This window comes from Xiphophorus hellerii, chromosome 12, assembly GCF_003331165.1.
Source record: "Xiphophorus hellerii strain 12219 chromosome 12, Xiphophorus_hellerii-4.1, whole genome shotgun sequence".
Lineage (NCBI taxonomy): Eukaryota > Metazoa > Chordata > Actinopteri > Cyprinodontiformes > Poeciliidae > Xiphophorus > Xiphophorus hellerii.
The window spans coordinates 14,530,848-14,548,844 of NC_045683.1; the positions used below are offsets into that span (position 1 = coordinate 14,530,848).

A 17,997-nucleotide genomic window follows, 5' to 3' on the forward strand; every position below is an offset into this window, starting at 1 on the left:
ACACCAAGTCCAAAGTTTTCCTTCATCATTGGGGTCTTTGGGCTGCTCTTTGTCTGGTCCCTCACCTAGGACCTGTCTGCCTTGGGTGACCCTACCAGGGGCATGAAGCCCCAGACAGCATAGCTCCTAGGATCATTGGGACACTCAAACCCCTCCACCACGATAAGGTGGCAGCCCATGGAGGAGTAAACAAGACCATATTAACCATATTCTTTAGGGATCTTTATTGTGGCAGTATTAACATAGAAAACAATCCATGTTTATTTTTTAGAACATACAAACATTCAAAGTTTTACTCCACAAAATTCATAAGGCTTGGTTGTCTCTGGTTTTCTTTATTCTTTCTTTTTTTTCAGATTGTTTTTAAAAAGAAAAATCTCCCAGAGTGGCTTAGTCAAAGAGACTGAAAAGAAAAAACAATCCAAAACAAACAACAACAAAAAGAACTGTCTAAAAATAAAAAAGTAAACTTAAACAGCAAAAGCTACAACCCCAGTCTGTAGTTTACAAACAGCCATCATATTTTGGGTTCTTTGTAATTCATTGAAATTTTACTTTTTCCAGGTTGGATGGATAATACAATAAACAACATAAAAAATTTTGGAGGATAGGAACTGAGTGCACAGATTTACTGTGGATTTTGTTTATTTCATAAATAATTAATCATGAAATGTATAGCCAGACATTTCCACTGACATTTGGCTGATATATCACTTAAGATTCTTTGGCTACTGTCTTTGAGGAAACCTACTAACTTTCAGAATAATTTTGACTTGTCCACACTCAAAACATAAAATCCTCAAATCAATATTACATCCATGTCACTTGATGGCTGTATGTAAACTTCTGACAGGAACTGTAACCAAAACAATCAGTTTGGTTGACAATTGAAAAAAAACCACCAGAGGAACCGTGCAAGATAATCTGCTACTGTACATGCACATAAAACACTGAATTAACACACTTCCCGCACCCTTTTACTTATTATCCAGCATTTTTTGCATATATAAGACCTGAGTTTTATAATTTTAAATACATTTGCTAAAAACAGTTGATAATTTTATACAATTTAAATTCCAGGTATTATTTTCTTTGTCAAATTTGATTTGGATGACAGAAAATTCAGTTTTGAATTTGAAATTATGATTAAAGGACCATATCATTAACAACTCAAGTGACATCAGCTGGTGCATCATGTTGTGATTTATCATGATTCAAATCACAACCACTGTCAGCTGCAGGCCTACTCTCCATCAAACTACTGGGTTATCAAACACGGGAGGCTAATTAGCTCAAAACAGGAGCTACAAACTCAAATCAATCAAATGCCATCAAAGAATGCTAACAGAACTGATAAATAAGCTACAGTGGCGTGCTACATGTCATATCAGGCTATGGTGAGTTTTCAGAACCAAAAGGTTTTTTCATTGTTTGCAGAGGTTAAGGGTTTTTACATTTGCTTTCACAAACTGAACATATACTGTATGTTGACAATGACTGGAGTCCTGTTAAATGTATGTTTCTCTCAATTAAAATCACATGAATCCAGTTTTTGGCAGCTAACATGCAAGCATGCTGTTAGCAATGAGATTAGCTTAGCTTTAATGGCTTACAATGACATAGCTTAGCATGATGAAGCTAACTCTTCAAGTATTTTACAGCTTTTTTTTGAGGGCCAGAAGAAATGTACATTTCCAAAACTTCTTGAATTATTTAAGAAAATTTTTATGCTTTATCTGAAAGGAAGTTCTTACAGAGTTGGTACAGAAAACCACGTGTAACCAATATCAAGTAGATAAATAAAATGAAAGCCTAATTATGAATGAGAACAAAAGCTTTCAAGAATATGTGGGATGAATGTTCCTCTCTCAGTTGATAGAAACACAGATAACAAGCATTATTTTAAAATGGATGAGACAGCCAAGCCTCTTTACACAAAGACATACATAGGGAAGAAAGGAGAAAATCTTTACCTGCAGTGGGCCTGTTCTTGTTTTTTTCTTATTTAAACCACAACTATAAACACAATATTTACAGATGAGGACATGCAGTTTGCACTGAGAGCTAGTGGAGCCAGTGAACTAATATAAAAGTTGCAGCACAGCAATCAAAGACTAAAACCAGTGACAAACTATGTCTTTATATATGTACATGTGTAAATGATGTGTTTACATAATCTTTTTTTGTTTGTTCTGCAAAGTATCACAAGTCTTTTTGATGTCATGACATTTAAGGAAAAAAAGACATATTCGTCTGTCATTGGATGGGAATTATTTTACAGTGTCAGTGCATATGGGTCAGGTTCATCCTCCACAGTGAAGCAAAACTGAACTCAGATCTGTGACATTTAAAGTAAACGCCATCATAGCGTTTTGGCCCTTTGCTTGGTTTCACCTATGAAATTCAGTGCATGTGCTGTCGTAGGAAAATAAATGCTCTGTCTTAAAGTACATGTTTCTGTTGTTACTGCATATTTCCTATGCATAAAACTTGCAAATGCATAAAGTGTATAAAGTCACATAGCAATACAGCTGATCATAAGACATCAGATAGAAGAGAATTTGATGTTAGACTGTGTGCTGCAGTCTCACAGACTGTATGAAAAGTGACATCTGTATGTAAGGTAAATGTTACTTTAGTCAGTAAAAGTGCATTGAAGGAGACACTTTATGTTCCAGTTCCCATTAGAATGACATGATGCATACACAGCTGATTAAATTAGGCAGACAATCTGCAGCCGTAATAATATCTTGTTCCACATAAACTGCTTTGGTGTCCAGAAAAGCACAATGTGTGACTGTAATGTGTGTTAATGTATCCGTTGTGTGACACCTGTTTTCATGTTAACATAAACAGTTGAGCTTTCCTGAGAGTAAGCTACATATTATAGTTTCTTTTAGTCTAAGACCCATGCTCACCATTGTTTGCCTTCCGTAGCCTTTACATATTAATAATTTACTGATAGTTGTATATTTTTCAGTCTCGGATGATTTCATCCCAGATTTTCTTCTCTTGTATTACGTTAATGATTCACAAAACAAAGAACTGAATGACAGTAAGATACTCCAATGCAGCAAGTTCCTCAACTACTTTTCCAAGCAATTATCTCTTTAAATACTTTTGTAACTTTATCTAGAACAACAGCAAAGGTGGAGTGAGTAGGCATTTCTACGGATTATCCTAAAAATGAATACAAATTAGTTCAAATTTGTGTTTGTGAAGGGTAAATACTGTATGTTTGGTATTATTTCTTTTACACCAGTGAACTGTTTGCATGATTGGACTAGGCCTGTGGTTCTGACATTGTGGTACAAGTACCACTGCTAGTTTTAATGTTATGCAGTGTTTGATTTATCAAGGAAATCGTGTCTGAAAATGAGTTGGAAATCAGTGTTATTTGCTAAATTTAGGGTGTTTACAAAAAGTAACAGCCAATTTTTTAGGAAAAACAAACAGTGAGTGTAACACATGCAGAAATGTTGGAGAAAGAAATGATTAAAACAGCTCTTAAAGTAAAATGGGACTGTTTTTCAGATAGAATTTCAAATTTAGTCAATGACATGACGCATACAACAGAAACCAAATAGCAAATAGCAAAACTATTAGAAATGGGCACCAAATTAAAAACCTACTGATTGTCTTAAGTAAGACTGCAGCAACTAATAATTCAACATGTATCCAACCTCCCTAAACAATAAAACTAACAGTTACTTGATAGATTTTTACAAGGCCAATGTTTTCAAGCTGCTTAATCTCACAAAGCCATGGCAGCATTTCTCAAATCTTAGTGCCTCTGAATTTATAGTAATGAGCTATAATTGACAGTAATTTGTTCTCATTACTCTGACAAAAAATAATCTGCTTATTTTTACAGAGTGTATGTAAATATCTGGTTTCAGCTGGGTGTGTGAAATGGCTTGTTCACTGGCAAAGCCAAATGGCAAAAAGAGGCACTGACCCAGTTAATAGTACCTAGTGTTCGATAAGGTGGTACTTGTAATCAAAAGTATGAGAATCATTCAACCAAACCAACCTAAAGACTCACTTATGTTTCTTTACTTTGTGCTAACACAAACTTCTTCAAAATCATAAATCACCAAACAGCGATTCTCAGTTTCACTAATTAGAAGCGTCTTCACTTCCCTTTTCTTTTCTCTTCTTTGCTGCATTTGTTGAAAGTATCATGTTGAAAGATGAATGCTAATGCATGAGCTAACATTTAAAACACTTAACAGTTCCACAAAGGACATCCTAACGTCACAAACTGGTTTGTTTTTCTCTACGGCTTTCCTTCATGATGACATCAAATAATCCGAAAAAGCTGAAGGATTTGTGCTCTAACCTCTGCTGGAGTAAAACCAGATTTCTACCACAAAGACAACACATGTTGACGGTAGTCTTAAAAAAATAGTTTCTCAACACCCTTCATTCTGATAAACCTCAGTAAATTAGCTTTTTTTTTTTTTTTTTAGTAATCTTTTGTAAACTCTTAATTTGAAAATAAGCTCAAAGTAGATCTTCTGACTGAAAAATTCCTGAAATATCTGAATCACATAAAAATGTACAAAACTTTTAAAAACAACTTTTTAAATATTGGTAGCAATTTTTAATATCTTGGTGTAGTTTTTTTTAATCTGTTGCTCAGATTGATGCTTTTGTTTACTGGTGAGTATGTATTTTTTCTTTTTCATTTCCCACCCACTCCGTCATGACTGACACACTTAATAGCCAATCAGGTGATCTGGTTGGAAGGATGAACACCAATCAGAACAGTTTGTGAAGCCTACTGTAGAGGCTTTGCCTGCACTTGTCAGCATCAGGAGTGGAGAAGCCTTAAAATCTAAAGGAAAATAAAAACAATAAAACTAATACATTTTTCAGTTTCCCTTCCCTCCATGACTTCCCTTTTTGTTCTCAGGTAGTTCTTGGCAGAAATGTCAGTCTTATCAAGTGATTCAACTTCATTATAAAGAAGGATTTCCCTCCCTAGTTTCAGTTTTACTAAGAGGTAAGTCGTTCTACCAACGAGGAGAAAGAACAATACTTGTTTCCAAAGTGTTTAGCACGCACTGACTCAATTCAAACAAGCGATTTTCCTTCACCTCATTGGCAGGTTGAATTGTCTACCTTAAGAGGCATCGCTTTTTAAGACTCACAACAAATCACATGTTAAACAGACATTTGGGCCCAGCTTTTTCCTTTTTCCTTGACTCATCACTGATTTCTCTCTCTTTCTCTGTCTTGCCTAGTCAGACCACAGGTTCTCCATGGCCATGCTGATCTTGCACAGAATCCAGCGTCGAAGCGGGCAGTAGTACTCGTAGTGGAACTGCTCAAACTCTGGTGTCTGTCGGATCTCGTGGAGGAACGACACGTCGATGTCCGACTCCAGCAGCAGCAGCAGTGTGGGCACAGTGATAAGCAGGACCCCCATGAGCACAGCTACAAACCTGGCTACCCCCAGCACCCAGGTGTTGACTCTCTCATTGGACGAAAGCAGCCGCAGGCTACTGGCGAGGACTCCGCTCATTCGACTTCTGGCAGCCAGGCGAGTGCGTTCAAATTCGCGGTCTCGCTCCCTCTCAGCCTCCAACTGGGCCTGGATGTCGGGGTCAGCATGGAGCTCTCTCAGCAATCTAGCAGGACTTTGGACAGGACTGGAGAAGAGCTGGTTGACCCCTCCCTGACTGTCTTCCACTGGGGTGGGGAGCATGCTGGCACAGGGGCTGGAGAGGGGAGACAAGATGTTCATGAAATCAGAAAGATCCTAAAGCAAAATGGAACGAGGCAATTTTTTTCAGAGAATGTTTGCAGGTGCAATGCTTCACTTTATGTGACAGCAGAAGTCCTAGCCTAAAAATACCACCAGATTAGTTACAAAGTGAGATAAAGACATCATAAAATGGCAAAGACAATGTTTAGGTAGAGCTCAAAAGCTGTTAGCAAGATGGCCTCTCAATCTAAATAAGTTAGATGAGTTTATGCTGGATTAATGGGCTAAAATTCAGCGAGCTAATGTGAAAAGCTTGTGGAAGGATACCCAAACACTGTTGCTCAGATTGATGCTTAGAGAGCATCAATCTGAGCAAAAAGGCAACAGTAGCATAGAGTTAAAAAGGCAACAGTAGCAAATACTGAGAAAATATGACTGGACTTCTGAATATGAAGAGAGTTAAAAAACAACACTTGACATTCTCCCTCATTATTGTAGCAGTCAGCAAATATAAATAAAAATGTAAATTCTAACTGATCTAAAATCTGAAAGGTTTAGTCTGATTTATTATGAATTAGAACGATACAAACATAATTACGTCTTTTTTAAACTAGTAGTCTTGAATTAACTGATTATTATTTTGCCTGCTACTTGGTCAGAGTGAAATAAATGAACATAAAATTTAAAATATAATTATGATCTATGTTTATGCAACTTTAAAGACCTGTATGCAAGTTCAGAGATGGTGAGTGCACCGCCGCCTTCGTCGTCTTCCTCCAGTCCGTCTTCAGCTTTTGGTGTTAGGGGTGGGAGGTATGGGGTTTCCATGGAGACACAGTGAGGCTGCAGGTCATTGATCAAAGAAGAGCTTCTCCTCTCTGCACATGATTGTTCTGTGTCCGCTGCTGATGCCGCTGAGGGTTCGAGAGGAGACAGAGGAACTGGATCCTTCACAGCAACAACACCTGCTAAAGGACAGTTACAAAAAAAGAAGAGAAAGCCATTCATTATTCAGCGAAGTTAAATATAATTTCAGACAAATGAAAGTTAAATATCACACAGAGAAGGTTAAGCTTCACTGGATACAAATTCCCAAAATTATTGGATTGTCATGAGTAGTCCAAAAACCTAAGTAGTTTTTTTATGCCTGGCCTGTAAGAGAAGGATACTGGTGGCAAATCCCCATCTGAAAAAGTCACCTTCATAAAACACACAAACTTTAGCTTTCCAATATATCAACCACATGATGGCGCTCCTATCCTACTTAAAGACAGAGCAAGTGCCGCATACAATGAAAGAAATACTGCCTAATAAAAATGAAGTAACCAGCTTTGAATTAAATGTAAAAGAAAATGAGGTCAGTTATGTAACTTGTTGATACAGGAGTGATAGACATGAAAGAGCTGCCATCTGCTTGGTTCAAAGTGCATGTCGCAGCCGCAGGATGTTCTGTACGGCCTGCAGAGGCCAGTGGGGGAATCTTGCCGTGCATTAGTTGAGGTTGTGATCAATTCTGAGATGCTGTTTGTGGTTCTGTCTCGTACAACTTCAGGCTCGTGGCAAAGTAAATCTCTTTGATGATGCGATGCGGACGGACAGGAGAGCAGCTGTGTGCGGATTTACTCAACTCCAAGGTGTTGACTCAGTATTGAGTGAATGAATCTAAATAATGAATCTAAATACAATCTGACTAAATAAGTGATGCATGTGTTAAAAATAAAGCCAGCTGTCATCCTGCAGCCGATAAGGAAGAGGCTGGGGGGTAAACGTCTTGAGAAATAAGACTCAGATGAAACACACATTCATGAGCGAAATCACAGCTTGTGCCGATGGATGGGAAGCGAGTGGTGGCAGTAACCATAGAAACACAGCTAGAAAGAAATAACATGTGTGCAAAACTTAGCACATGGGAATCAGAAGTAAAGTACTGTGGAAAAAAGAGGGACTCTGTATTATTTCTTAAACCACTGATTTAAGATGCCACTTTCACGCTTGGATCTTAAATATCCTTTTATTCCATGCAGGTTGAATCCCACAATCAAAATAAAGTTTTTTATCTCTTTGACCTTTGAAATCTGATGCTGCATATTTCAAAGTTTGTCTTGAAATAATGCACTTATTTTACTAATTCGGGAGTAAAAAAGCTTCTAAGTGTTCCTTTTTGTGTTAATCATGAATAAACCTTAATTTTGATAAATATACCAGAATGTAATTGCTTCATTTATTTGAGATAAACTGTGCTTACTTTAAAGGTTAAACACTCTTCTGGGACTGGGAACTAACTTTGCAAGACTGGGACAAATTTGTTTATAAACTTTTAGGTCTAAAATGTTTTACACAAATTGTTTTCCTCTTTCCTTTATTCAGCTTTATTTAGCTGACAAAGGTCTGGAAGGTTTGTGGTTTCCAGTTTGTAGAGTTTGGTCCTGCACACGTCAGGTTTTCTGGGTGCCATGCTTTCCTCTCAACAACACAAGCACATGATAGGCTAACTGGAAGAACTAAAGTTCATAATTATGTGGACAAACCACATAGTTCATAGTTCACAGATCTACAGTGTTTAGAGTATAGGGATATTCACTTTACAGTTTATAAGGACCAGGTTCACATTATGACCAAATAATTCTTAAAATAAAAACTCTGAGTCTAAGAATCCTCATAACTGACTGGAGGAATCGTCTCTTAGCAACTCCTGTTTACTGTCCTTCATGCTCTGATGAAGACCTCTGCTGAGATGAGATGAAAAGCACTACAAGGTGTAAAATTCCTCTGTGGTCACCACACAAACTCCAAGATGCACACACAGTGAAGGTTTTCCACTGGTTGTCCAACACAGGCCTGCTATTATTCATCATGCAATCTCATTTTCAGCTCCATAACACCTAAATTAGTTTATGTGAAATGTGTATGTGGCTATGCCTCTGATATACAGTACAGACCAAATGTTTGGACACAACTGTGTGTCCAAACTTTTGGTCTGTACTCAATACAGACCAAAAGTTTGGACACACTTTCTCATTGAATTCAATGACACACTTTCTCATTGAATTCAAAAACTGAGTGCAGACCAAACGTTTGGACACACAGTTGTGTCCAAACTTTTACTCTGTACTGTACGTCAAACTATTTCTCCCTTCTTTGTACTCATCTTACTTTGTTCCAGTGAGCCTCTCCGATGTACTGTTCTGGTTCCGGCGATCCGTCCGCCGTGCCCCACCAGCCTCACGTAAACGTCTCTTGAGGTGTGATTAGCTATCCGTAGATGGATGCTCCGCCTCGTTGTGATCTTAACCTGACATCTGGCAGCCTCGGCCACCACCACTGAGGCTGCTTGCTCCTCGAAAACCTCAATAGGTCCGACCCGTCCCGGGTCCATCCCCTCTCCCTGTGGTCTCTCTGGTATCAGGTCCACCATCAGCCCCCCTGTCTGTCCCGGACTTCCACACCTTGTAGTGTCCCCTACTTTAGGGTGATCACTGACTCTCAGCTCCAAGCTGCTTTGCAGGAATTCCCCGCCAACATCCCCACCATTTCTGTGCTCAAGAAGCTCCATGGTTCGGTTTTAAGGCGAACTTCGGACTGGGCTGCCAGCTGGACTCAAACGCTAGAGACAGACGCCGTGAGACATTCACCAGACACATGCCCTCACTCATACACAGACACAGTGGGCCCTCCTGTGAATGTCAGGGATATTAACATGGAGTGGAGGGGGCATTAGAGGCGGATCAGGCCCAAAGCTGCACTTTCTATATATAACCAAGTGGTCCTAGCTGCAGAGAAGCAGCTAATCTAGCTGTGATTACTGAGGGGCAGGCCTGACCCCGACCGCCATGGGGATCACTTTCTTTTCCTTTCTACAAGTCTGACTTTATCTGCCTCTTTTCCTCCTGAGATAAATTTGGTTCTGTGGGGCATTAGTTACAAGGCAAAGACAAACATTGTTCACTGAAATGCATCCTCCAAGCCCCTGATTAACCAGAGGTGACGACTTGTCGCATCACTCCCATGTCCTTCTGTGATGCAACCATCTGAGGGAGGTCTAAATTTATAGTGCCATTGAAATAATGTATCTGTAGACCAAACTGTGACATATAAAGTTTGTCTGTGTGTATTTGTGTAAAGAATTTGGTGCTTCAGACTGGAACAGGCTGCACTAGCAGGACAAGGACATCACTGACCTTGGGTCAGCTTCCTGTTCCCCCACTAATGGTTCAGATTAGTGCTCTGAATATAGATGGTGATCCTAGACCATCTTGAGGACACTGTATCCCAAAGTCCTTGCAGCAGATTCTTCAGTCAGCATTTGACAGTTTATTGGTGAGAAGGTGCTTAAAAAGGCTTGTTTTAATGATACTGGCTGCAAAATTTATGATACTTTAATGATATCTACACTGTAGAGCAAAGACGAACGTTTTTAAATTTAGTTTTATGTTAACACTTACTCTTTATGTTAATAAAGTTATTCAATTTGCAGAATAACTCGTGATGTGAATTAATGGGGAGAGGGGTGTGAGGCCCTCAATTAAGGGTTGGATTCTGGCAAAAAGAGGAGAAATTACAACTTGGGTGATAAAGAATAATAATAGTAATAACTTTACACCTTAGCATTAAGTGTATTAAAAAAATAGATGTGGAAAAATTTGATTTCTGTAAAACTGCTCCTGCAGCTGTTGGTTAAACATGGCAGCAATATTCTAATCATTTTCATTATTTCACTTTTTCACATCAGATCAGATAATGCATTGTAATGTGAATGTGAAAACTAACCTTTACAGACTTACTGCAAAACTTTGAGCAGTGAGGTTTTGATTTTCTTAAAAACAAATGAGGGGGGAAAGAAGATGACAGAAAAACTAAGAAAGGGGTAGAGAAATCCTGTCCCCGAGGATAAAGAGGAAGAGGTCAAACAGAACGATGTTTTTATGAAGCCATAAACAGGGGAATCCAGGTAGATGTGTGGGAGTAAATGGAGGAACAAAATAAATCAAGAAAAATCCAAATAGAGATATGGTGGCTGAAAGTGATGGCAAGAAAATAGTTGAACCATTTTGATGGAAAAGAGAAGAAGGTTTTATTATGGACCATTATGTTGGTGGAAAGATTCCTGATCCTTCCCATTCTCAACCCACTCAACAATGGACTCTATTCCTGGTGAACATCCTCTTCATCTTTCATTAATCCCTTATTATCCCACAAACTATTCTGTTCAGTTTCTGATGTTTCTACTTTATATTCCAGAACCATTGAGAGTGATTCTGTCTGAGTGTCTGACTTCTCCATCCTAACCTTCACTGATCCTTGACTCTGAAACTGTAAAGATGAGGATCCTCCAGATTGATGTTTGCACTTATCTTCTCATTCTTAACTCAGTTAAACTAATTAACTCCTATCTCTTCAGTGTAGTCCTCAATCAGCGCTGATAAGGTAAGATTTATCAGTTTCTTCTCATTTAGTTGTCTGACTTCTCAAGGTCAACAAAAACATTAGTTTACCTGCTTCCCTTTCTAATTGTCATTTATTTATCTTTTTTTTCCACATCCATGCCTTTCACTCAGTTTGTGACGCACATCCCTCCCATCATTTAGCTCCTCTCTCATGTTGCCCTGTCTTGTTTCCATTCACCCTGTTTGTCTCTGCTCTCGTATAATCCTACCCTGAGCTCTTCCACACCAGTTTCCCTTCCTGTCCTATCAACAACACTGGTAGATTAATAGATACATGCTGGAAATAGTGCAAAGTAGACATACATAATACATTTAAATTGACATCTGTGGCCAGTGATGAGTGCATGATTATATGCAACAAGATGCCAAATGCTTTGTTTCTTCTCTCTGACCACTTGAGTCTAAGGTAACAAGTTGTGTACAAGACAGGATTTGCCAACTGATAACTTAAGTTCAGTTATAAATTTTATTTTTATTGTATTCTTATCCCATTTGAACTGAACAAAGATGGAAAAACTACATGTGAAATACAGTACAAGGTTTGTTAAAGACCAAAACTGAAATACCTTAATAACACTGAAAATTCAGATAGCAGATTGGTGTTGTTGCAGATTGATTTTATTTTAATAAAGAGCTAATTGCTTTAATATGGATCTAGGTAAATACTGGAATCCACTTAAAATGATATTTGGTCACCTTGTTCTCATTGGATTTTAGTTTTAAGAAAATTCAAAACTTTTTCTTTACCGTTATCATTCTGGAAATGTAGCCTTATTCAGAATATAAATATAAAATAAACATAAACATTCATACAAATGGAGGGTTTCTACTTCCTCTCTGATGTGAAAAAATGCTTTTTTAGGCATTCATAAAACTGGAACTTAGTACATAAAACATATTCAAGGGTTTTTGATACATTTTGACCGTCCTTGTTGCTTCATGTAAATATTTTCTAATTTGACATTAGAAAATACAGTATTTGGCTAAAGACTTTAGTCTTTAGTCAAAAGTCATCCAGAACAGTATAAAGAAATGTAGGAGAAATAAAGTAGCAAAATGGAGACAGAAACAAAAGGGAATAAACAGAACAACAAAGAAACACTGCAGGGTAAATAAAACACAAGAATAAGTAAGTGGTAGTAAAGTAAAATACTAAGATGAGTATAATGATTCTCTTAATATAGTTGATGTATTTTATTGTCACTGAAAGATGCAATCATTTATTATTAGTGCAGAGCCTACGACAAACAAAATTAACAAAAACTTGCAGGCCCAGATGCTCACAGGGGCGTAAACAGACAAACTCCTTGGAGCCAAATGCATCACTTGTGATTGAGTTTTCCTTAATGATACGGCGGCAGATGTTTGCTGTGCGGCTGTGTTTCTGAGATGACAAAGAGTACATGTGACTCTGTAAAAACAACCTACACACAAAGTCAGACATTCAGACACTCAGAGGCATGGGGGGATCCTCGGGGAGGATTATGGGAGGGGTATTTTTAGCGTACAGCAATTGGAGTCTCCAGGGAGACGAGGCTGATGGAGGGAGCATCAGCTGCTCAATTAACTCTCGCTGGCTGAGAGTCACACATGAGCTTCCTCTTACACAAGGGAGGCCCAATGTGACTTTCTGAGGCGTATTACAGGAGGACATGAGGGTGAAGCTGTAGGGTGAGATGTGTACGCAGGTTCCTCCTACCGGGGTCTGCTGCCGCCTCTTCGTATTCGTTGGTGGATGGCAGTGCTGGCACCAGAGGCTCCATGTTCATGATCAGGTTTTTATGGCTCAGAGAGTTAAAGCTTCGACTCTGACCAAACTGAGCTCTGAAAAAAAAAAAAAACACACACACATTGAGACACATTCAACATGAAAAGTTGTTGTGTTGTCCTTCAGAGCGTCAACTGTGCAGTCTTGAACAACTAGAGGTGTATCAATCCTACCTGTGAACCTCGGGTGGATCTCGCTGAATCTTGGAGCTGGCCTCTATCACTTCCTTTGCTACTTTTCCACTGAGGAGGAGAATCACATACATGTTGATGGTTTTACTAACAAACATGTCACTTTTCTAAATACTGTATTTTTTCTTTTGCTGCATATTAGAGTTAGGAAAAAAACATGGCTGAGATTACGAAGGTTTCCTTAGTGTGTATTGTGAATTATAATGAATATGCCGTATGGCATTTTTCTAATTTAGCTGCAGAAGCCTGCAAAGAAAATGACTAAAGTAGATTTGTCTTATTAGTTTTGCTGATGTTGCTAATAACTAGTGCTATTCTTGACTGTTTCATTTCAATTCTTTCTCACATTTTGTAACATTATAACCACAAACTTTCAATGCAGCAGTGTTGCTGTTTCACAAAACGTGATAAACTTAGCAAGTATAAACACATTTGTGAGGCATTGCAGCTCCCATTGTTTTGAACAATGGGAGCTTAGAGGTTTGCTTCAGGGTCAGCAGGCTCCACCATCACATCTGCTCCTTTTGTGAAGACTCAGGGTAAAATAAGAGATCTGCAAGGTGATAATGTATACTTGTTACATTTATATTTTTTGCTTTCCTGTATTTCTCTATAGGGTAAAGTCACAAACAGAGTTATCATTTATCTGAATGAATTCTATTTCAATAGTTGAAGAAACCAAGGGTCATTAGTTGTGAATTACATCATTATTCTGGGAACTTCTGCTTTTTTATTTTAATGAAATGTATTTTAATGTCTGTCAAATAACAGACAAGAAACTCAAAAGATACAATATAAACAATACAATACAATATAAAGTCAATAACCAATTTTGATGCATTGAACAAGAAAGAAATAGCTAAGATCAAACTGGAACGTATGCAAGTGAATCTGAATGTCTGTATTAAATTGTTTTTCTTGTAAAGATGTTGAGAGGAGATTTAATGTGCACTAGTAGCACTAGCTCATGCTAAAGATTTCAGACTACAAACCTTGTCTAAACAAAGAATAATATTCCTCTTATTTTTCCTTACATGGAAAAATATAAATAAAATTCCACACTTCTCTGGACTTCAACAATGTGTAGGAAGCCTTCCCTCCAAGCATGAACTTTGCTTTTCTATCACGTTGTGAATATTTTTCACATTGCTCTCTAACACCACGCCTCCGCACCGTTTTCTGTCTCACCTGTATCTGAACCTGCTGCCTTTGAAGAAGATGTTACTGCTTGAGACGGTCTTTATCTGACTCGACTTCGCACATCTGACAGACAGACAGAGGAAGAAACAGCAGCAGACATTAAGCATAGCTTCAAAATGCGACGCACACTGCAGCTTCACAGACTCAGTGAACATTAAAGAATTCAGATAAACAACTCCACCAACATTATTAGGTCTTTTAACATTGGTTATGTTCTTTAAGGTTTTATTAATAATCTTGCTTCCATTCCTCGTCTTCCAGCAGTATTTACAGAAAAATGTGGGCTAAGGTGAATATTTTTCAATGTTTTTCATAATAAGATCTGACTATCAACGATCAACAACCTCATCTTGGCAGCCATTTCCAAACTTGATTTATTGTAATTTGATTTAAAGGTTCTAATGCTTGTCTGACATCTGAGCTGACTTTTACTCCCTCCTTCTCTCAAAGACACACTCACCCTTTATAGTATTCATCTACTTCTCTACAACCTCACTGTTGATTCCTGCTGCACTTTATTGTCTTTGTGTGAATAGATATTAATTTATTCCAGAAAAATTCAATGCCTTACATTGTGACAGATAAGGACATGTTATAGTGTGTTCTTCATAAGTGGGTCAAATCATGACTAAGTCTGACAGAAATGTTTTTTAAGCCATGGGGACTCAGTGGCTAAACTTTATAAATTGAGGGGCAAAGTTGCACAAAGTCTCTTCATTTTTCACCTTAAATGGCTGAATTTAGATGCTTAGATAAATTTCTCATGACCGTTCCTCCTGACTGGACTGGTGTGACTGAGTCAGGTTTGTAAGTTTATCAGATTAAACTTTTAAAATATTCTTTATGCACATGCTAAGACATACTTCTCACTAAGCCCACAATAGCTGTAAACAGAAAATGATCATAATTAACAGGAATATTGGCTTGAAAATATCTGTCTGCGTATATAACTTATATGTGTTTCACTTTATGAAGTTGCCAAACTAATAAAAATTTCTACTAATACTGTAATAAATATGATTACATTTTTACTTTTTAGTTGACTTTGTGATGACTCAAATACTATACAGTTTTGTTTAATTTCTGTGATTAATAAACGTTTATAGTTGTTCTTGAAATTAAATCTAGATTTTATTTTTATTTTATTTTACTTTTTATCTTTCTTTTTATTAGTTTGAACTTAATTGTAATATTCCTAAACATTCTCATCTATCTTTACCTCTTATTAACTTAATCACCATTTCCGCTTTGTCTCCTTTATTCCAACACCATTTATGGATACTTTATATATTTCTATACAGTTCTGCTTTCTCCCTAATTTAGAATTATTTTCTTCTTGAGCTGTTTGAATTTTAGTTTCTGCTGTTTTGTCTTTTGCTAAATGTTTTCTGTTCACTTTGAGACGAATATTTACAGCAGTTTCTTTTATGAAAACATGTACACCTAGAAAATGTATATACTGTAACAATGCATGTGTGTTTGCAGACGCACTTGTAAAAGGCCTGGTTCTCCACCCCACACTTCCATAGGTGCTTACACGCTGCAGGAGTCGAGGTGTGAAATGTCAACACCAGCTTTTTCTGCACAGAAATAGAGAGACAGAGAGAAAAAAAGAGTGAATGACTGCCCAGAGAGGCATAAATAAGGGGAAGTGCTGAACATAATGTGAGGGAGCTGCACAAAACGCTGACCCATAGATCCAAAGCTGTAAGCTTAGCAAGATTTAAGACAGATATAGTGATTTGGCCACCGTGTTCAGCAGTAAAAAGAGCTTGTAGCTTGCAGAGGATGGGTCTTTATGGACAGGGAGAGGGGATTTATTCCTGTAGATGTCTCGTTTTCAGGCCTGCTTGTTTGGTAACATGAGATACCAGATCAATATCGCTCAAATGCAAGGCGCAGAGTGAGCGAGAGGCAGAGAGGAAACAGTGAAGTCAATATAATGAAGAGAGTTACAGTAACACAATATGAGGTATACGTCAGAGCCAAATGAAAGTGGCACAAACAGCTTTGATGGGTTTTTTTTTTGTCCAGTCTGTTTCTTTTCCTGCACAGCTCCCTCTTTGTCATGCAGCAGGGGCAGTGCCTTGCAAAAGTATTCATATCCCAGCATTTTCATTTTTACTCACGTTAAAACCACAAAGCTCAGTGCACTTATTTTAATTTGTATTTGACAGACCAACATACAGTAGTGTAAAATTGTAAAGTAAAAGAAAAATGATACATGGGTCTCAAAAGCTTTTAGAAGTAAAAATCTGAAACAATTGATAAAGAGCCTATTGAACTTGTTGATTAGTATCAGAGTCCATTTATGCAGTGTAACCTGAATATAAATACAGATTCTTGTGTAGGTTTGTTGGAGAACATTAATAAACAACCAGCAATGTGACACAACAAAAAGGTCAGGGTGTAGATTATAAAACAATATCCAAAGCTTCAAACATCTCAGAACACTTTTCAATCCTTTATGCAAAAATGAAAAGATGTGGCACAACTGCAAGCTCCACCTAAACTGGCAGGGTTATAGAGCTACTTTCATCAAGTCCAAATCCAAATCCTCGTTGGACTGTGGCTGAACAATGAGTTACTGAACTGGACTAATAACACAAGGCAGCTATACATGAAGGGACACAGCAGGAAAAACCTTCTGATGAGACTTTCATCATTTAAAATGTGCAAGACGATTCCTATGGATGTTTTATCTAGTGGTTGATACTGAGAGGAAATCCTCTGCTAATCTGCTGGTCATTTTAGACAATGCTTGTCTTCACCTTCATAACATCCTTTTCTTAAACATCTTTAATTTTGCATCATGTTTACATTAAGTCCTGCACACCACTCAAACTGACATCCCTTAAATTTTACAAAATAGAAAAAATGTTTTAAAGCCCATGTATCATTTCTTTCACATAAAATCCCAATAAAATACACAGAAATTTGTGGTTTTAGTGTGAACAAATCAGAAAATATTGCAGGTGAATAAAAACTGTTGCAAGGGTCTGTGTGTATTAAGTTGGTACTGTGATTCACACACATGAACTTCACCAGCTACGTCTGTGCTTACATGTGTGTAAAAGAGATGAGATGTTTAGAAATTGACAAATAATCTTTGGTCCCACTTTGGCTGAAATGCTGAAGTGCTCTAAAGGACGACCTGATGACATTTATTATGCTGATTCAACAGTTCCTATGGAAGTACACACTGCTTTCCAATTTCAAGTTGTATAATCTATTCTAATATATTTATAATGCCCTCAATAATTCTTGATACTTCTGGTAAAGACGTACAATAAGATGAAAAAGTTATTAATCTGTAATTGCATTAACATAATTTTGCATTGAACGCATTTAATCTGTGAACAAATTTCGTGAAGAGAAATACACTAAAATCATTAGCTTTTATAAAACAAATGTACCTGAAACATTTAAACTAATATTTAAACCATTTATAAATTTGATCAGAGTTTTGTGGGAACTTTATTTTGTAATAAGCAATTTCCTGTTTCCTGTTTAATTTCTCTTAACCACGCCTCAAATTTGGAACATGCCTTTACAGCAAGGCAGATTTATATTTACCATAATTTATTGGAAATCAGATTAACTAATATAAATTTATCTTAAACAAGCCTTTGCCTGAGTGCTGCACAGCCTTTCAGTATTTAGGAGGAGTTTTTTGGTTAG

At 37.5% G+C, this 17,997-nt stretch overlaps 1 protein-coding gene across 7 annotated transcripts in view; it reads right to left on the reverse strand.

Annotated features, from left to right (window-relative positions):
• Positions 1-200: 200 nt before the first annotated feature.
• The window catches only part of frmd3 (FERM domain containing 3), a 50,530-nt gene continuing 32,733 nt past the window's right edge, over positions 201-17,997 (reverse strand). For 6 of the 7 annotated variants that reach the window (XM_032578842.1, XM_032578841.1, XM_032578845.1 and 3 more), the window contains 6 exons: positions 15,808-15,896; positions 14,305-14,379; positions 13,099-13,167; positions 12,857-12,981; positions 6,438-6,681; positions 201-5,726 (listed from right to left, as the gene is read on the reverse strand). In XM_032578842.1, the coding sequence (XP_032434733.1) occupies positions 5,246-5,726; positions 6,438-6,681; positions 12,857-12,981; positions 13,099-13,167; positions 14,305-14,379; positions 15,808-15,896 (1,083 nt within the window). In that variant the 3' untranslated portion in view covers positions 201-5,245. The remainder of the gene's footprint in view (positions 5,727-6,437; positions 6,682-12,856; positions 12,982-13,098; positions 13,168-14,304; positions 14,380-15,807; positions 15,897-17,997) is intronic. The other variant, XM_032578843.1, reaches the window with a different exon arrangement.